This window comes from Bombus bifarius, unplaced genomic scaffold (genome assembly GCF_011952205.1).
Source record: "Bombus bifarius isolate JDL3187 unplaced genomic scaffold, Bbif_JDL3187 scf7180000007966, whole genome shotgun sequence".
NCBI lineage: Eukaryota > Metazoa > Arthropoda > Insecta > Hymenoptera > Apidae > Bombus > Bombus bifarius.
The window spans coordinates 6,446,067-6,467,461 of NW_022884352.1; the positions used below are offsets into that span (position 1 = coordinate 6,446,067).

General features: G+C 37.3%; 1 protein-coding gene across 3 annotated transcripts; it reads right to left on the reverse strand.

The window, feature by feature from the left end:
* Positions 1 to 1,904: 1,904 nt before the first annotated feature.
* On the reverse strand, positions 1,905 to 21,155 carry LOC117207201 (brefeldin A-inhibited guanine nucleotide-exchange protein 3). 3 transcript variants are annotated; one of them, XM_033447178.1, is made up of 22 exons: positions 21,017 to 21,155; positions 20,631 to 20,764; positions 20,024 to 20,158; positions 19,411 to 19,576; positions 18,750 to 18,879; positions 18,419 to 18,688; positions 17,741 to 17,974; positions 17,440 to 17,667; positions 16,674 to 17,050; positions 15,788 to 15,972; positions 15,543 to 15,705; positions 14,884 to 15,192; positions 14,504 to 14,726; positions 14,201 to 14,374; positions 13,715 to 14,123; positions 13,211 to 13,423; positions 11,585 to 12,455; positions 11,134 to 11,266; positions 9,158 to 9,386; positions 5,632 to 5,858; positions 3,541 to 5,110; positions 1,905 to 2,766 (listed from the first exon to the last, which is right to left on the reverse strand). In XM_033447178.1, exons 1-22 carry the CDS (start codon positions 21,099 to 21,101, stop codon positions 2,623 to 2,625), a joined length of 6,609 nt encoding a protein of 2,202 aa, XP_033303069.1. In that variant the 5' UTR covers positions 21,102 to 21,155; the 3' UTR covers positions 1,905 to 2,622. The 3 variants fall into 3 exon arrangements, with proteins under 3 accessions (XP_033303069.1, XP_033303060.1, XP_033303054.1); XM_033447169.1 differs by having other exon boundaries at positions 15,788 to 15,960; positions 18,419 to 18,703; XM_033447163.1 differs by having other exon boundaries at positions 18,419 to 18,703; positions 21,017 to 21,101.
* Between the last annotated feature and the right edge of the window lie 240 nt (positions 21,156 to 21,395).

A 21,395-nucleotide genomic window follows, 5' to 3' on the forward strand; every position in this document is an offset into this window, starting at 1 on the left:
AAGTAACGTTCTGCAACCAATTACCCTCATTTCGAACGATAGATTCGGTAGTACAATTTTATTAACTTGAAATAATCGAACGTTTCACGCTCATACATCTCTTACTTGTCTATCGTGCTCAGGTTACGCTGATCTCGATTAAAAATACTATATGTGTCAATACTGTCCGCATTTCGTTCTTTTTCTCGCACAGAGAAAATTATTCGGCTTTGGGTAAATTTCGTTTATCTCTTTTTCGTGTGTGTTGTTTTTTTAAAGAAGAACAAACAAAAGAAGACAGGGTTCTACGTAGGCACGTTTTATTATCAATAAGTAACCCCTCCACATTCTTTTTTTTTTCATCATTTAAAGGATCTGACGCTCAACAATACTTACAACACCGATGGAATTATCTGAGGACAGAATTAGAAAATTCGAGGGGGCGATGGATCGATTTATATAACAATCGTCGATTCTTCTCTTCTCGTTTTTAACATACAAACGATATACAAAATATATGTATAATATATATCGAAGCGACAAACGAAACAAAAAATCATTTACTAGTCGTCGGCTAAATATCGTAACGGTAAAAATTAACAATAAAAATATCTAGCCCGTCTGGTTTAATCGTGTCGCCATGAACCAGCAGCAAGACTTACTATTTACAGGAAAATATAACGTCATTTTCATTTTCTTCTTCTTCTTATTTTTCGTCTCATTTCGCTACGATTGTTTTCAATTACGATGTATTGAAGAACTCTTTGGCAAAATCAGAAAGCTTTCTATCAATCTGAAACTCTCGTCATTTTGTTCACACGAAAAATAATACTTCTATCCTAGGCAATCTGTTTCTAACTTTCAAAATCAACGTCGATCTTTAACTCTTAACTCGCTAATTACGCTCTCGTCTTTTATACTAGTAACAGTAACTCTCTGATGTATCCAATTCATGGATGAATCAGAAAAAAACGGAATATAGTTGAGTGAGAAATATTTCAAAAAGTAAATCTAGAAAGAAACATGTAATGCACTTCCTTGTTCTTGGAAGTTCTAGATTTACTTTTAGATATATTGAGACAGAAGAATCACTCTGAGATTTTTTCACGAATTTCCTCCTTTTCCGTGAAAAAGAAAGAAAAGAAATCTTATAGTTCTTTTAAAAATAGCTAGTTTCTCTTAAAAAAGGATGAAAAAAAGAAGCTGGAAAAATTATAGGATTTCGTTAGAAATCGTTGGTGCCTCGTTAAAAAAAAGAAAAAAAATCGTAGAATTCTGCTAAAAATGTCGAAAAATCCGTAGGTAAACTCCGTGGCAGCTGACGAAATGTATCGAACTGGTCGCGACGCGTGTGTTCGACCGATGGATGTAAAATCCCGGTACATCCGACTCTGCGACTGAACCGCAAACTACAGTTAAGCGCAAAGAGCATAAAATGAGAATCGAGAAGATGTGCGTGCAGAGTGGATCGTAAATAAAATCCTTGTCTCTCCGTGTCGACGCGTCTCAGCGGTAAACTAGAGATAGGCGAGGCTTCCACGATGAAAAGGGGACATCGTTTCTTTCCTTTGAAAAATGAATCGAAGTTACGTTGTTTTCTTACGTATATGATGTTTCTGATTATACTGTTCGAACTGGAAATCGTTCAGTTCTTCGTGAAGTCGAGAATTTATATTCGTTTGCGAAGTAACGAAACGATCTTTTATCTTCTTTATCGTGGAACTTTGCAAAGAGATGACGTAGATGATGATCCCTTGACATGGAACCTCTTTCTCGTTTTTCCTCCTTTTTCTATATCGTTCATCGTTTACATATGCATGACGTTTATATTATCGTTTATATATGCACGATGTAACCGATTACGCCGTACGAATTGAAAATCATTCGCTTCCTTGTGAAACTGAGAATTGGTATTTTTCCCGAAGTAATAAAATCGTCGTTGATCTTCTTGGTAATCGTGCAATTTTTCCTATCTCTTTTCTTTTTGAAGAGAATTATGGACGCAATGCTCCTATTTATACTACTCGAAGTTGCTTCAATTTTTCCTGAAGCTGAGAACTTGCGACTTCGTTACTCGCGTAACGAAGTGATCTTTGATCTTCACGAGAATCGTGGAATCCTTGTTATCTCTTCTTCCCTTCTTGATGAAAATCATGGATGAAGAAAGTATCTTTAAACCTTACTCCCTCGTCAAATTTCCGATCTCTTTCTCGAAGTCGATTAATGATCGTGACATGCGAAATGGTCCTTAAAACTTCAGCGAGAGGATGAATGTGGAAAATACAGCTTCTTAAAATAGAGTTAAAATTGTTCGCTCGGTTGTTCCTCTTGAAAAACATCCTGAAATACAACAATCTGTCGTCTTAAACTCGTAGATTGACTCTGGTCATCAGTCTATTAACGTTCTTCTTCGTCTTAAAGTGGAAGATTTAATACTTATTGAGAATGTATTGACTGAAACCAGTTACGTTCTTCGGACAGTCATGGATTCTTTGTAAACGCTGAGAAACAGTTTCAAACATCCTTTCAACGTTCGAATTTCATGCAGACACTCGATTAACATCCAGTGCCTTCGATTAGCACCAAAGAACTTCAGAATGAATTGTGAAAATACATCTGTTCCCAGATGTATTGAAGCTGTTCCTAATTGCTCGTCAACCCGTATAACACCGCGATTCGATGAAAAAGCGTGGACAGTCGTTGCTTGAGAACCTGGTCGACCGCGTACCGTGTCAACACTCTTACACCGCTGACGAAAACAGGAAGCAGCGGAATCAGTTGATCATCCTGTGAAAAATATTTTTAACATCACGCTTTTGATAAGATAAGGCGCCGATTCGAATAACAACAGGTTTAAAATCAGAGATTTCAGGCCTTTGTGATATCACAGAATTTTTATAATCGAGGCTTCCGGGCGTGAGTCGTGCAAAATACGCGGAAATCGATGTGGGAAATGTATTCTGATATTTCAGCAGCACTGAAGCTAGCCTCATCGGTAGACTGTGCATGAAAATTCATATGCAAATTCATATTCCTACGAATATAATTAAAAAGTGAAATCCAGGTAGAGATTTATTTAGCTGTTGAATATTGTCGCAGGTGTTGTAACTATGCTTTGGACATTTTATACAGAGAATGTTTCCTTCATTTTATATGGAAGTATTTTTCTATAAGAAACTAATCTTAAAAATTAAAATAAATTATTCTAGCACTCGTGACATTTAAGTAAAATAAAAATTAAAAATATTACTTTATACTTTTTTAACGTTTATTTCGTTTATTATTTGAATTTTTTGTTCTCAATTATGAAATGATGATTTTACATAAAGACACATTTTTTATCGTTAAATATTCATGTTTCATTGAATGGAAATATCCTAAATATTTTATATATACTTATTAAATTTGATGTAAATGTATATATATATATTTTTTATATATTTTCAATGCGTCTTTGTACTTTGAAATATTTTATAAATACATAAGCGTTGTTCACGAATCGCACTTGAAATCCTCATTTATAAAAATTCGAAAAAGTTGAAAAAAACATTGACAACTTACAGACAAAGCCAGGGTCCAATCCAAAACTGTGCTCAGCATCTCTGCCCAAGCATTCCTGTGAGCTTCGCTATCCTTGCATACATTACTCTTCTTATGAAACGCAGATTCCTGACTTGCTATCTCTTCGGTCTCCGCGTTAGAATCACCGCCATCCTTTCTTAAAAACGGATTAGTTCTAAAGCCTCGTTTGCTTCTCTCGTAATCACGGAGCAACTCATCTATATTATCGAAAATTTTAGGTAAATCGTCCTCTTCCTTTTCTCCAACTTTCGAGGAAACGCGCGGAGACATCTCAAGATCGTTCGACGATTCAGACACCGTGGACCCAGCTGTTTTTCTCAGTTCCATCACCGATCTACATCGAATATTATTGGGATTGAACCTCACGAATTTCTCAGAGTCGTCGGTTTCAACTGGCTCGACGAACCTCAAAGAACTTTTCCGAGTCAACAGACAAGCATCGCTCCTTCTTCTCTCCAACTTTGATTTCCTGAACAAATCAGCTTCGTTGAACGTCAAGCCAGTGTTCGTGGATTTGATTTCCAACACAGAAGTCCCAAAAGAGTCGACAGACTCGGTTCTTCTTAAAGAATCAAACTTGTAATACAAATTATCTCTGGTATTAATGAATCGTGAAGGTGCTGGTGTAGTGGAATTGTATTTTCCATCTATGTATCCTTCGCTGGAAGTACCGCCAGATCTATCAGGGTACACAACCTTCTCTGTGACCGATCCTAATCTGGAGACTGGTCTAGAGTCATCGGTTTCCGGTTCAGACTGCGGACCAGAATCAGTAGAATACTCCACCGCTAGGTCAGACAGCCTAAAAGGTCTCGGATCGTCTTCACACTCTGGACCAAGTTCCTCCAATCCACTTTCGTCGTCCAAATTTGGATTATAGTTCTCGATATCCTCCTGATCTTCTTGATATTCTTGATCCATTTGATCTTCCCCGTCTTCTATATCGTCTGGACCTTCGGGCAATTCGATGGGAGCTGGAGTAGCCAGAACTCTATCACTGATCTGTTCTTTTCCTGTGATCTCTGGAAAATCGTCCGGTTGAGCTATCAGCAAAAATATCTTCCTTTCAGAAAAGCCATCTACTCTCGTGTGTCTTCCATCTTCGTCCAAAACCACTTCCACGTAACTTTCGCAAAGTTCTTCGAATGTAGTGCGTAATTGTTTTAGATATTTCGAGAGTTTTCGAAGACTCGGTTCTTTGAGAGGTTCTCTGTCGCCTGAGTTCGAAGCGAGGATCATTTTCACGGTTTCTAGGCTAGCTTGCGTGTCTTCTATTTTGTGTAAACAGAGCTCGAATAACGTGACGATCTTGATTGTCCAAGCCACTCCAGCTTGACGATAGAGATTCGCTGGTTGAGGCAGATTAGCCACCTTTTGGACCAAGAATTTTAATCCAGGACGACAGTCAAACTTTAAAGCGGTTGCGTAAGATAGATCCAAAGCTGAGAGGAAAATGTCTATGTGCTGATTGGTTAGACAAGACAGGAAACCTGGTATCACTGTTTTTGACGATGTCGATGCTGCTGATTGTGGTATGACGTTAGACAAACTGGAATCGAAGTGAACTTTGTAAATGTGTCTTAACTATGTTCAACACGTTCGCTTTTTAAAATTAAATTTAAAGTTAATTTGGATTCAATTCTAAGCTATAAAAGAAATCTCAGAATGTTATTGTTCGTGACAGAAGTATATTAATAACGATGAAACATTGATTATCGGAACTTGTAACGATATACGCTGTACGGATAATCGTTTATATTTCAAATTATTCAATGTGCTAATTTAATGATAATTATTACCACGTAACATTCACTGACACCTATTTTTTTTAAGAAATGTTCTTTTCTAAATTAATAATAATAAGTTTAATTTAAAAAATAAATTACTATTCGTATAGTGGTAATGTAGATATTCTTCAAATTTCTATCTTTGCCTTAATTTCCTTGCCATAAATTTTGAATAGCTATCGTAAAATTTGATATGTAAATCTATAATCTTTCTCTGTGATAGCGAACGTGTTAAGAAGATTAATTAGAAAGATTCGTTGCTATTTATTTGAACGATACATACCTAGGGAAAGACGAGTCAGGACCTTGCAAAAGAATAATGGCGATGCAATGAAGAAGCATCTGATGGACCAAGAGGCCAACAATCAAGGCTCTGAGCTGAACTCTAACGATATAAAGATCGGGATTGAGTGTGGAAGCCACCGAGGGTGGATACAGAAGGAAAACGTAGGATCTGTCGTCAGATCTTCTCGAAGTATCTTCGGTGCGTTGTTCCTCCAGGAGGAACACCTGAAGGCACAAGATCTTTCTTCAATATGCCTACCTAACAGGATTGAATTTTCATCGCACGATTCTTCGTAGATCCTCGACACGAGTTTTCGTCTTTTGTCAAATTTTTTTCTTCGTACGTTTAATTTAACTTTTATCTCTCGACCTTATCTTTTTAATTTTCCTTTCCTCTCGTTTTTCTTATGCGTATTCGATTCGAGAAGCTACAAAAGCAATCGTGCGTGATGTCTGAAAAACAGTTGCAGATGATGGTCGTGATTTTGTGACTAAAGATGATGTTCATGTTCATCGTGACGCGATGTTCACCGTATTTTCGTGAATAATCGAAAGATCATCGAGATACGGCGGGCTCTAACTCGAACCTAACGTGATTCGATTAATTCAGTCGGTCAGTAAACATGTGTGCATTCTACGAAAGCTGCAGCTTCTAGAATAGGTGTCGTATATCTCATCACGTACATATTATGTGACAGTGAAATTCTAGCCATGGACTCAAGCCATGGATTTTAATGGTGATACGCAAGACCGTGCTAAGTTAAATTTAAATGATATCTCGGCCAACGACGGGGTCCTTTATTCTAATAATTATTTATATCTTCTGTATCTGCAAGTGATACGTCTGTAAGTGCAAGTAGAAACTCACTACATGTGTATTAAATCTAATATAAGATGTTCCCGATGAAAAATCTATTCAAATAAAAATATTGGGCAAATTTTTCAGGAACCGTGGTGATCGAATGATTGTAATGAAAAGGACCTCGTCGAAGAGGTTCTGCAGCCTGACCTGTGCCTTCTACCAGCGAGTGCAAACGTCTAAACGAGATGATTGATGACCAATCGCGTCGTATCAGCGTCGACAGGCTTACTTCGATTCTTTCCCATCCTTTTCTCTGTTTTCCCATACGATTTTCATCGCGCAGGCCGATGAAGGAATAAGGGTGCAATACAAGAACGCATCAGAGCGAATGATAAAAGCATATCTGTATTTGACACATTCTGCATCGAACACATTCGAGCGGTACAAAAATACATTAAAACCACGAACGTATCGACAATACGCAGTCTCAAGTACAAAGATCTTTTTCTCATTATTTTTTTTCTCTCTCTCTCTCTCTCTTTCTCTCTCTCTCTCTCTGTCTAGTTTGGCATTTTTTAACAAACATCTAATTGCATTGCACAATGGCATAGAATTCGGATAAAAACAGTTTAAAAGACATCTTCTTGTGTATTTATTTTAAAAGAACCGTTTAAGCAACGGTTTTGTATGGTTATTAATTCTACGCCACCGTATTGCCATCAGCCATTCAGATGACAGCATAAATACACGCAAAGCGCACGATTCACGAGGCACGTCGATGCAAAAAAATAGAAAAATCTGTGTGTCTAGAATAAACATTTAGGCTGAACCTCGTTTTAAAGCACACTGAATTTCTGACTTTTTTTTCTTTTACAACATATCATAGATTTTTCAAGTAGAACGAGCCACTAAGATGGCCATCTCTGAGTCTGGAAACCTAGTATTTTTGGATTTTACTCGACGAAAACTATCATACGTTATAAAAAAAAGAAAAAAGAAATAGATCACAAACTCGGTGTGCTGTAAAACAAAATCGTACACGAGATTTACGATCACAATGTCGCTTGAGGAGAAAAGTTTCTCGTAAGGAACTAGATAAGGCAGAAAAGCTGCGGTTGCAGTGAATCTCGAGTCGCGAAGAACGTGGCTCTCGAAAGCAGGCCTGTCGACGACGACCACGCGTCACGAGTATATTTCTCGTCTCGGTCAAAACCGCGATGAATCGTAATCGTCGCGAATCGAAAACTCTCTAAAATATTGTTTCTCATCGTTTCATCGGTCGACAGAAGAAGAATCGATGCGATTACATTCGTTTGTCTGTTTGCTCTTTCCTATCGTTTTTTTTTTCTTTTTTTTTTCCTTTAATTTTTTAAATATTTTCTCATTGATTTTTTTTTTTCTTAAAATCCATGACGTGAGTTACCGTGGGCGGCTAAAGCCAATGGGGACCCGTGTTCGACGTAGTGTTAGTGTAATCGAGGGGTGTCGTGTGCTGCCTACAACCAACGGAGTAGGAGGTAGTGTGCTGGTCGATCAGTGTCGTCTCAATGGTCATCGAATCCTGGAAAGGTGTCGTCGGCAGTGACGCCGCATTCTGTCTCTTGATCGCAGACAATACCTCGCGCAGCTGGCTCACCTGGGAGCAAGTCAGGTCAGGAGGGCACCACGTGTGACACTCTCTCGCAGACAATCTTTTTTTTTCTCGACATATGCGTTTTTAACTTCTACGTTACACAGAAACACTCTCTCACTCATTCACCGAATAAGTAAATCACGAATAACCATCTACATGTTGACAAAAATAAACAGTCAATCGAAGGGTAACTGCAATAAGGAGACACCTCCACTCTCCAATAATTTGAGTAAACCAACGAAAACCAACTAAAAATCAAGCACTCAGGTCGCCCAACAAGTTTGCGTATTTCATTTCTATATTGTTTAGATGCTTTCAGCATCGGTTCCATTTCTAGTTTTTCTTAAATATCGATGGATAGTCGATCGTCGAATATTCAAGATTTTAGACACCTGCTGCATCCATCAAATTTCTATTTCATTTAACGGATCACAAATTTTGCTCTTGTTTATTTAAAATTGAATCTTTAAGATTGAAACTTTTTTAGAAATTTCTTAAATCCTTCTATGATGATAAAAGATCTACAATGTAAAGGGAACAAATACTGTATATAGCAATTGTTATTGTATTTTCCTTATGAAACTCATGTGATTTACCACTCAAGTATCTCTTCCAGAGTGGGCTTAATCTTATAGCTCCGTCTTCTAAACTTATCGTTTTTCATCCTCCAAAAAGTATGAGAATATCTCATAAAGAGTATTGGCGAATCGTGACACAAACTTATTGGCCGATCTAATAGTTTTTCAAACTAGACTACTACATAACTTTTGTGCTCTTGTACTCTTCGATATGAAACCTTTCTTTCTCTTTCAATAGATACATTTCACATATAGGAGTTGCCTCCGTACCGCTGAAAGCCTTCGATTCACGAGAAAAGAAGGAAACACATCGAGTCATAAAGGTTCTCTATCTAACCATCATCGATCACCGCTTTGGCGATTATCGAACGAACACGTTCAGTTGACAACTCTTGGTAGCGATTGTGAGGACACAGAGAAGCACAACGAACGTCAAACAGCCAGAAAAGTGATAATATCTTCTTCCATATTGAAGAATATTTAAATAAAAAAGCGTAACGAATCAACTTACCTGAGCAGCGAGCTGTCGCAGCCTTTCCGATTCTTCGATGGTCGCATCTCGTCGCGCTGCAACCTTGACCTGTGCAACGTCACCGTAAAAGGACTCGGATCTCGGCGAGAAAGCCATGGTCAGCTGGTGCAACTCTTGCAGGGAATTTGAACAAGCGCGGTAACAGGCGACGCCGCAAACTTCCCATTGTTCTGGGGTGAGTAGCGGCCCGCTGCTCACTAGAACGTGCCTGCGCAGACATTGCAGACATCATCGCATTGAATCACAGAAGAATCCTAAAAATTAAACCTTCCAGGTATTTAGAAACTTAGTATAATTTTTAACACGTAAGATATTTCGCACAGGAACCCTCGACAGTCTTAACATGGCTGATTAATTATTTGATTTCATGTCATTGGAATTCGTGAGAAAAAATCTACAATTACTTTGTTTCGGTTATACATATATTTATATAACAGTTTATAAAGCGCGATATCTTCTAAAACAATCGCTCGAATAATTATTCGAAAGATCGGTAGCAAAAAGAAATTCATCCGCCTCAAATCACGCTACAAACTCCAATTAAAAAATTGATAAATTTTCTTCTGGGATGAAATATTCTTTATTAAAAAATCAACACGGCCACTGCGATGTCCGAATTCTTATCATCATATCATTTTCATATTTCCCGCTGTATCTCTTTTCTCATTCTTACGCCTATAATTGCACGAATTGATCACTGAGGATCACTTTGAGAAGAACGAGAATATCTTTGAATACAAAGATCGTGCCTAACAATTTTGTGTAACTCGACGAATTTGTAGGACTCGTACGAAACGGGAAAATAGATCGTACGCGAATGGCTAACTCGCGAAAGGGTTAATTTCTCCGCTCGCAAACAGCAGATATAGGTTGCTATCAAGAGTGGGTGACTCTAAGATTTCAGATCAGGATCCCGTTCGTCATTCAGTGCCAGGCTAGCTATCTGCCCGCGAACCTGTCCCGTTTTTAAACTCCGCGCACGCCTGTACATCGATACTTCGCGATCGACCCCGGCTAAGATTGAATTACACGCGTGTCGATGTGTGCCGTGCATTAATATGGAGAAAACGAACGACAAACGGATCCATCCGGCCCATAGTTAAAGCAAGATAGACGGAAGAGACGGGGGCTGTCTCTTGTATACGTCCTCTTGTCGGATTTGTGTGAGTCGCTGACACGACGCTCCGGGGGTGTCGAGTGTCGGTGGCTACCTTATCCCACCGGACAGCCTGTCAAGCTTCGTTATCATCTTACACGCACGCTACGCCCGTAACGACGATATATCTAACCTCCGTCGATGGACATTCCAACGAACCTCCGCGTTATGATTCACCCTTTCTCTCTTCTGATCGATCCTCGTCCTCTTCGAACCTTCTCTCTTTTCCTTCGATTCTTTCAATCGTCATAGGAGATCTCGATCGATCTTCGTTCTTCTCCAAGCTCTTCCACCTTCCACTGGAGACTCTTTCAATTGACATGGGTGTAAGTTTGGTAGCAATGCGTACATTTAATCGTTTTCTTTTTTTTCTTAACTTGGTAAAACAGATTAGTTCGCGATGATGATTAAAATGAGTTAGGTCTTGAATCTTCCATCTTTGAATTCTGATCCATCTTTTTGGAGCCTCGTTCGATCTTCTTAATTAGTGTACGAGCATCAGTGTATCAGTAACGGGTGATGGGAAACGGATCCTCGAAACGGATGAACGTTTGATAGATTTTCTGATTTAACGAAATAGGTCGATTCTTCGAGTTAGAAGAATGGTGAGAAGAATGGAGCGCCTTCTTTGCGACTCGGTGATCTTAATTCGATAGTGAGTCATCAAGCGTTGGAACGAATAGAGGACTTTGATCTCGATCCGTGTTAATATATTGTGCGTACATATGTCCCAGCTCGCAGAGGTTTCAAACTTTTAAACAATTCTTATAGGCCTAGGTTTCGATCAAAAGATACTTACCTAATACAGGCGCAACCTAGACGAGCTATACTCTCCGTGGGTTGGACCACGCATTCCGCCATTACTAGCAACAATTGCTTCAACATCAACGTCGTAGCTGATAAATAGGCGTTGTTTCTAAGTACCTCGGGTCCTAAAATCCATTTGCAAACGCAAATTATAAATTTATCTCGTCGAAATTGTCTCTACTCTCTGCCTTAAGCATCGCGTGTTATTAACCCTGCTGCAATCCTCCAATTTTTCTATTTCAATCTTGCTTTTATTTCAATAAAGAAGACAAAAATTTAACGTGAAATTGAAACGAGAAATCTACAAATCTGCACATCAACGACAACTTTTTTATTCTTTAAGACACTTCCAGATAACTCGAGATACTTTTTAATCAGAGCGAAATAAGATCGGCTAGAAAATGACCGAGAGAACGTAACAAGCTAGATGATATGTTAATTACCTTGTAAATGAGTTAAGTAATCAACAACCAAATCCGTAGTCAGTCCACAGCATTGTTTAAAATTAGGCGCGAAATTGTCCCATCCTCTGAAGATCTTCGACGTCCTCCTCAACCAGTTCTGCACCATAGGCAGAAGCAGGTGATTGACACAGTATAAACCAAACGTTGGCCCAGGAACATTCAACGTGTCTCTCAGTAAATGGAACAAGGTTTCCAACGCGTGAGGTTGATAACGTTTAGGGCAGATCATGGTAGCGCTTGCTAGGCCTTCGATCAAAATGTACCAGACTCTCAGAATGCCACTTGGCTTGTCCATACTTTGCAGAGTTGTAATTGTATGAACGTTATCCATTAATACGTCATGTGGCCTTTCAGGTATAGTCTCCTGCATCGATTCAGCGTGTTTATCGAATCTGATCAGCTCGGAATTGGGTATCGTAGGATCGACGTATTGAGGAATGGTCGAAACTTGGATTCTTTGAGCTGAATGGAAAATCGGACAAGCTGGCATGCCATACATCGATGCAAGAATATCGGAACAGCTGAGAAGATATTTCAGACTTTCGACACAGAGTCTCATTCTTCTGGATTCTGCAACGTCGATCTGATCTTGATCATCCTGGTGACCCTCCGTGTCACCGATTCCACGGACGTGCTTCAGGAGACATAGAATGCAATCTAACGCCGCATTGGCGAATACAAGCGTGTTGTCCGTGGATAGGAAGACCCTGAAGACCTCCAGGAGTGGCGCAGATTCGACAGAATCTGAATTACCAACTGAAGCTACGCGTAGCGCTCCGAAAAGAGGTCGCCAGCCTGATCGAATCTCGGTTCTGTTGGTCTCGACGAACTCACAGATGCAACTGACGATCTGGAAGGAATTTATAATTCTTTTGCGTCGATTTAAGCCTTCGCTGATTTAACAAAATGAGGGGGAATTAAGTACGAAGAATTTAGAAAACAGTTACGCTTCTTTATCGAGAAGAGCTTTTGGAATTTATATTGCTTTTGGATCGACTTAACGCTTTGGTAGTACATTAAAGTAATCAAGTATTGAAAATGAACTATTTAAGAAATAATTATTTTCTAATAAATTGCTTTCGCCGAATTTTTTGAATCTATAACGCTTTCGTTTTGATTCTGTAATAATGTAAAATAACGGAGAATTCAGTATATTTAGAAAATAATTACTTTTTTATTGTTAAAGACCCACCCTTTGCATCTCTGGTGTCAAATACAAAAAATATGTAATTTTCCCACTTTTTATAGAAGATGTATATTAATATTAGGTACGATGATCAGACTGTGGATTTTTATGCATTTGTGAGGAATTTAAAGATACTAAAATGCACAAAATGCACATAGAATAGCAAAAATGTATGAAATATGCAAAATAGTGTAGTCATTATAATACTTAATAAATAAAACAAACCTGCTTAGGTTCCATCTCTTTAATGATGTTTATAAAAATATTAATTTGCATGAATATTCGCAGTCTAATGATGACATTTAGGATTTGAAATTTATAGCAATGTACTTGAATGTATATAATAATACTTTGTTGCTCTATATTGAGGTTTCTCTCGAGCTACACTCTGATAAGGTTAAAGACAAACAATGACTCACTTGATCCTGAACGTCACTGTCGCATAGTTCTAGGCACAATAGGTTCTCGAAAGGTTTGAAAAGAGCCTCGTTGAAATGGAAATGAGGCAATTCCACTTGCTCGTTCAGCAAAGCTGCCATCGAGTCGTGAATGCATTGTACTGCTTTTTTTGAAATGCCACGGTCCTTGTGACAAGCTGCCTCCATAAAGTGCGGCCCTAGGATACTCCAAACCTGAAATACGTATATCCAATTTAGAAACTTTGAAACGCATCTCGTTTATAAAATCTTGAACCTGCTGCGATTCCTGAATATTTTTTATTTTTTACTATTTCAATCTCGCTTTAGTTTCAACCTATAAAGACTTAATTTTTGATATCTCAACTTATTAGCCACCTCTTAAGTAGGATTTCTACAATCGCGAAACTAAAAGTTGAAGAAATTTTCTAGCAAATAGGAAAATACGATTCTGTCAAGGATGACACAAAAATACAGCTCTTAAAGGATGGACGAAGATTCTCTCACCCTCATTATATGAATCAGAGGTCTTCCACTCTTCACGCACTTCAACATAACTTCTCCTAATCGAGCCAAGAGCAGCACATTCATTTCGTTTTCTCTGGGTTTGCTTCTTCTCCACCAGAACCTCTTATTGTCTTTGAGACCATCCGTGGTTTTGAATAACTGAGCTTTACTAGCTCTGCAAAGAGCAGACAAGAATAGACATAACGCTTTAAGGTTCAACTTTAGCGCAGCATTTTCAAATAGCCTGTCGACTTGTTGGGATAAAACGCAGATAATTTTTGCAGCATAGTCGGCAGGAAGTATTCCATTAAATTGACTGTCCGCGTTCGATTCTTGGATTATTTCTGGGATTGTGTCTGTACTGGAGTTTTGTGTGTATGGACTGGATAGAAAACTATAGACATCGACGCTAAAATAATAAACTGTCTTTTAGTAATGGAGAGTTTAATGGATTCATCGAGAATCAAAATTTTCTATACGCTTTACCAAGTTTCTTCCTCCTCGGTGATGTTGAAATTAAGTTTTAGCCTATCTTGGCTTCCCTTTGGATCTCCATTCGAACTATCTTTCTTGTCTTTCTTCTGCTGAGTCTTAGGCAGCGATGGATTCTGATTTTTTCCAAAGAAATCATGTTCCAATTTGCTCACGTACAAACAACACCTTTTTAAAGTATAAAGCTACTTAATCAGTTGCTGCCAATATTTAATAAATTAAAATTAACCAGTACTTTATAAATTCGATAAGTTGGATAGAAATTGGAAAATATTTCAATTGTTAGCGATGTCTTACGTGAAAACATGAGGCCAGCAATCGCTGCCATGACTTCCAAGTTCTAAACCCTTGCCCAGAAGTACGTCCATACTCAACGCGTGCGATGTGTGAATATTAGTTGCTCTGTTTTGTAATTTCAGGCGCAGAACATCCTTCGTCCTCGTGATTTTCGAAATAGACTGCTCTGTACAGGCTGCTTTCACCAGCAGAGCGAAGATGGAACCACAACGATTCTGCAGGCCTAATTAACGAGAAAATAAATTTGAATAAGAATAACTGGAAATGAAACTCGGAAGAAATAAAAACTGGAATCGCTATACGTATTGGCAACATTTGTATGTATATCCTCAGGTATTTAGAGTAATTTATTAAACAGTTTATTAAGAAATAATACTGACCAAGTACATTGCTCAAAATTGCAGCTTTATGAAGACCTTCCAACGACAAAATCACGGTATCTCTGATACCACGTCTATCGCCGTCTCTGCTCAGTATTCCCTTGTTATTTTGTTCCTTAGGAGGATTCAATCCTGTTGTCAACACAGTCATCATACTTCCCCAACAACACGTCAATACTCTTCTCGAAAGCTTCGCTCCTGCTTCTGCTTCCGGTGTTGGTTCGCTTCGAGATAGCTGAGCTTTTTCCAATCGTATATAGTCAGACAAAAGCTGTCCGCCTCTCTGGCTTCCAGGAATCCCATCAACATCTTACGAAAGTAAATGTATCTATCAGTTTTCAGGATTTACAGTCTTCGATCATCGAATCAAGGACACGTACCAAAATTTTATTTTTCTTCTCCAAACTTTAGTGTTATATCGCAAAGAGTAAATTGTCCTTGGTTGGAAAAAAGTTTGATACTTACCAAAACGATACTTGGTATAAAACATTATTCCATATATATAAGAATTCGCGGAAAAAGCCGAGAAATTGTTATTTAGAAAGTCCTTAAATTATCATTACAAGATTCTTATTCGTTCTGTTAGAAATTTTGAACGGTCCTAATTCGATGGCCAGAGACTGGACAATCTCGTTTCAGATTATAGAAAATTGATTTACCAGTTAATACGTTTATCAGAGCACTGTTATCCGTGTAGTGCGGATTATAGCCACATTTCTCGAGTAAATTACACGCTAGAACTTGTTGGTAAAGTTCAGACAACCAAGTTGCCGAAAGATAGACTAGAACTCCAGATCCGTGCACTTCTTCCACAAATTGTTCCTGGAGAATGCGACAGGAGCTTTTAAGAAATTATCAGAGTTGCAGAAAAACATTTAAACGATGTGTCAGACGTCATTGATACCTCACTGATGGGGACCTGACGATTATCCTCGTGATAGTAATTAATCCTAATCAACTTCAAGTTCAACAATAATGCCGCATAGGTGGCCAAGTAAATTCCATCGGCGTTCATGATCGTAATCAAGGCACATGAATCTGTACTGGTGTCCGTCTGTTCCTGCATCTTTTGTTGTGCTGTGAAAACTCCTGTAAACGCAATGTCGTTTCATCTTTTGGTTTTGGAATTTATAAAGCTTATTTATGACGAAGCTTATAAGTAGCAATTAGAAGAATTATAAATAGCACATATAATAATAAGATTGTGGATGTTCATGCAAATTTATATTTTTACGAATAGAATTATTAGTATTAAGGGAGTAGAATCTTCAAACGGAAATTTCTTTCATTCGTCATTAAATAATATAAGAATTTGTAACATTGCATATTGTACTTTGAATATTTCATATATTTTAATACATTGATGCATTTTGTGCGTCTTTATATCTTGAAATTTCTCATAAATGCGTAAACGTCCACAATTTACTAAAGACGAAAAGGAATATTAAAAAAACAACGTTAGATAAAATAAAGACTTATAAAAAATTATTGCGACATCCACTCTATTTTCTAGACTTAACACGGACAAATTTTCATTTATCACAGTCGCTACAAAATTCTATAAAGAATAGAAAATTTAGCCTAATGAAAACTCTCAAAGCAGTAACCAAATATTTCGCATCAAAATCTTAATAATTTTCTAAGGAAGCACAATTCAGAATTCAAGAATTACCAAAAAGTTGGGACATGGTCTCGGGAAGCAACAGACAATACATTATCCGTCAGTAAACACGATAAAATCAACATTATTCTGGGCAAGAATCAATTTCTCGTGTATACGATTATCGTACCTTGACAATATTCCGAAGCAAAGTTCTGCAGAGCTTCGTCGACTTCTATGTTGCTTCTGAGACTCAAAACCATAGGGATCAAGTCACTCTTCAATGTCCTGACGAATTTTCTAGCATTATGCCTTTCCATATCCACGTTGCATTCATCAGCCACCTGACGACCCACGTGAAGACACTTTGGTAATTTTTCTAATCTCAATCTCTCCCTTTCGTTCTCTATCGCGTAGTCGTTGTCTTCCAAGCTATTTTCTTCTTGAACCTCGTCAGATTCGTTCTGAGGACCTTCTGTGTCCGTGGAATCACCATCTTCCGATGGACCGTGCCCCGAGGAGTCAGAATCGGAGCCTATTCCCTTTTTCATGAGCTCCAATTGCTCTCTGAAAGCAAATCAAAGAGCTTTTTATGGACTTTCCTAATTACATTTTTTAACAATGCATCTACGAAGCACTTCATCAACCTATTCAATGTTAATTTAGTCCTTTGCACTTACGAAACGTAGTAACATCTGTCTGTTTAGTAATTCTATGAAGAAATGTAAAATTGTGAAATTAATCGCATAATTGGAATTTATGAGGGAAAAATTTATGATTACTTGTTGGTTATCATTGAAGAACATTAGGTATTACCACTGAACGCATCTATTTAACAATATTTGTACTTTATAACGTTTCACAGAGTGATTATTCGACAGAGAATTTACGAAAAGGATAGTGATCCTTTAAATCGCACAGTGTTTCTTACAATATTTTACAGTAGTAAAATTCACCTGTATGTTTTCGGCAACCGTGCCATGCACTGATAAGTCAAAGGTCCTTTGTAGTCACAGGATTCCAAGTCTTCGTACAAGCTATTGATCGTGCACGTGTAGGTGTGATTAATAGCCTTCCCCTCGCATAATTCCTGAAGAGCGGAGAGCATTGCAACCACGCACGACACACTAGCGTGCAATGTACTTAAACCACCAGTTGTTGATTCTTCGATGGAATCCATTGCTCTATATTTTTAATTATTATCAAATTAATAAACTTCTGTTATTTTAGATGAAAGGCTTTAATATAGTGACTCACAATCTCATTAAGGCCATGTCGCTCTGAATATGACTAGATTTATCTTCTTCCACCAATAATGGACCGGCAAAGTCAACGATTCGACTAGGACTTCGTAAAAGCTCTTTCAAAGCCTTCAAAGATTCTAAGCGTTGCTGAGGTGGAGGATACAGTAACATTCTGTGAAATACTGATTCTAAAACTGGACGAAGGGGTCCCACGCAGCCCACTAATCGAACTAATTCTGTTCCAATGCTATAGGTAGAAAAATTGTCAAATTTCACTTTCAAGTTACTTTAGACATCAAATTTTTTATGAATCATAATTAGATTTATATCATTAGATTAATCATAATTATATTTATACATTTATAGGAAGTTTAAAGATGTAAACATACAGTGAGTACATTTTTATTCTACTGTCCTTTGCAAATGAATTAAATAACTTACTTATCTTATTATTTTAAAGCTTTTGTTCTTTTGTCAAAAATCTTTAATATAATATGTATGTTTTTACATTCTTTAAATTATTTAATGATTCCTTGTGAAACAGATTTTGCAAATATTGAAACAACTAATGTATTCCAATATTAATGACATAATAAATATTCGAAATATTGTAATAGAAGTGTAATATTGTATAAATATCCGTCTAATAATAATATTAAATTTTATAACTATTGTATCTAAAATTATGTACCTATAAACAGTTTTAGCCTGGTGACTATCGAAGCTCAAAGAAGTGGCCAAGTATCCAGATCCTCTTCCAATTTCGTTCTCTTTTCCTTCCCTAGACGTGAACGTCTTGTCGACCCTCGGTGTACCTAGGAAAGCTATCAGTGCAGGACAGAATTTCTGCCAAAGGAAGGTGGTAAAATGTGCGTTCGTATGAATTTTCTGCGGCAAAGAGGATATCAAGGTATGCAGACATTCCAACAGAAATACCACGGTGTTCCCATTTCTTCCATTACTGTAATAAGGTTTCCTAAAATTGATGTGTATTCAAATAAAATTAATATTTTTTCCCTTACTTCTGAGCTTCGTCTAGTTTGCTGCAGATGTATTGAAGAATTGGCAGAGCTTCGTTGAAACAGGAGACACCTCTTTCCCATAAATTCTTATTCTTCTTTGCATTCTCGTCCATTTCTTGACATTCCTCGTCTGTGAAAAGTAAGATATTTTGACTAATTAGTAGCGAAGATTAATAGCATATTGAGTGGATCCTCATACATTTAAATTAAAAAATTTCAAATTATAAATATAAAAAATGATATAAAATATATAGAATATATAGAACAAAGTATGTATAGATATGGTGTAGTAATATCCAAGTATAAGATATACAAATATTCAAAGTATTTGAAATATCTAAATATCGAAAATATTCAAATGCTTTGCTCAAGTTTGATTTATTTTAGCCACATTCGTAAAAATACAAATTCACATAAGTAAACATCCTATTAATGAATTCTACTAACGTTCAAGAAAAAATCCTCGAAAGTGTTTCAAAGGAAACAGCTTATCAATCACGGAATTCGCAAAGAACGTTTCACTAGTCACGCGAGCAGAGATTTATTGATCAAACTTTCGTTGAACTTCACTTTGGAGTATTTGACAAATTCCAGAAATAATCACAAGGACAATCACGAAACTCTAGAACGTACTACGGATAACAGCATTGAATGAAATTACCTAGGAATAGGCAAAAAGACCGTAACGTTTGACTGGTTGCAGCTTGAGCCGCGGTCCTCACCGCTTGATTCCCATTTTCGAAAGCCTCGCAGCAAGTAGTGAGAATGGCGATTATTAAACGACCGTTCATTGTCCAGTAAGAGGAACAGGCAACTTGTAACAGAACCTATACAGATTAATATGTCGTAGAATATTTCTTAATTAGCTTCGATGAATTTTAATTCTCGACCAGAATCGTGGCTGACCATCGCAACTTAATTTTAATTTCTATTTTGCACTTTAGTCGACAAAGATCATTGATTGCCATTATCACGTAGAGTGTAAAATAAAAAATAAAATTAGATGTCTTAAAATTCAGTAACGATACCAGTTGAGTGTTAGACCTGCTGCAGTCCTCGAATTTTTATGTCTGAATGCCACGCTCCCGTTTTAATAAACAAAAATAGATTTAATGTTTCAACAAAATCTCTGGTTAAAAGATTGTAAAAGATTGGATCAATAGAATTATCTTATTTTTTCCTCGGATTTAAGAAATTTATTACCGATAGTAAAATGCGTCAAAAATAACGCAAAGAAGGCAGCAGGGTTAAAAAAGGGTTAAATTTAGGCTCACTTTTAGCATGTCCGTCTGCGTGTCGTCAGATTGGGATAACATGGAACTCATTGCGTGCAACATTTGCGCGGGTAGCCAAAGAGAATCATCCTCTGGCTCGTACGGCGACTGGAATCTATCATCCCTTAACATTTTCTGAATTCAAAACGTTTATATTAATTACAGATTATTTATTTTGATTAGATTGCGGATGTTTATGCAAATATGTATTTTATGAATGAAAGGAAGACATCTAAGTGGAGATTTATTTCACTCGCTAAATATTACGAGTAATATATTTGGAGTGTTTTATATTTTATTTCAATCTAAATTTTGTATAGATGCATAAAAACCCGCAGTCCAATTATGACGAAATTTGAATAAAATATTCTAATTGATTTTAGACATATATCCATCGTCTATTGGAAAACAGCACTGTGAAGTAACTATGTGTCTCGGATTAAAACGAAGAACAGTAAAGAAATATCATGTTACAGCTGGTCACTGATATCGTACCCTTTATCGCAGAGTTCCTTCCCGCGGGCGAATGCGTCATTTACATGTATACGATACTAAACTGGCACAATATGAACAAAAAGAGGAAAGGGGAATTCAATGAAATACTCACATGTAATCCCGACAGACCAAATGCAACGAATTTGCTCCTCTTCGTTTCTAGTGCTAGCTGAAAGGTATGTAGACATTTTGCTCGTAATTCGTGGGGTGGATCGCGTAGTAATCCCTGCTGTTTGTCCAGGAAATCTACACAAACATGTTAAATTAATTAAACAAATAAAGTAAAATATATCGTTTGTTTCAGAATCTTACTTATCATAAATTGATAAAAAAGAGCTTTTTACCAATATAAGAATTATAATTGACAAGTCAATGGTGGATAAGGTACTGTAGGGCGAGTATAATTATCACAAGTATCGATCAGCTTTAAATTTATGGAGCAAGTGTGACCATCTTATCATAAGAAATATATAAAACGAATCTTTTAAATCGACTCACCATACGCTTCTTGCGCAGACTTCCGCAAATTTTGTAATTTTGCATTGCTTGATTCTCGGACGATCTGCAGCAGAAGATCCTCCATGTCACGGTGGACTAACACGCGACTGATCGATAACGGGAGTGCCAATGCACGCTTGGCTGTACGCGCGCATCCAGGGCCGTAGAAACTGCCTCGCACAAGGGAAATTCATTTTCGTTTTAGAAAATTAAATAACCTTCAAAATCCTCACCATGCAACACTAATTTAACAATATAAATACATAGTAAATTAATTTCCTTAATAACAAACCACAGCTAGTTACGCATAAATTTCTACCACTATTATTGACATATTCTACATTTAATATACATGCCGCACGTACATAAACACCTACCA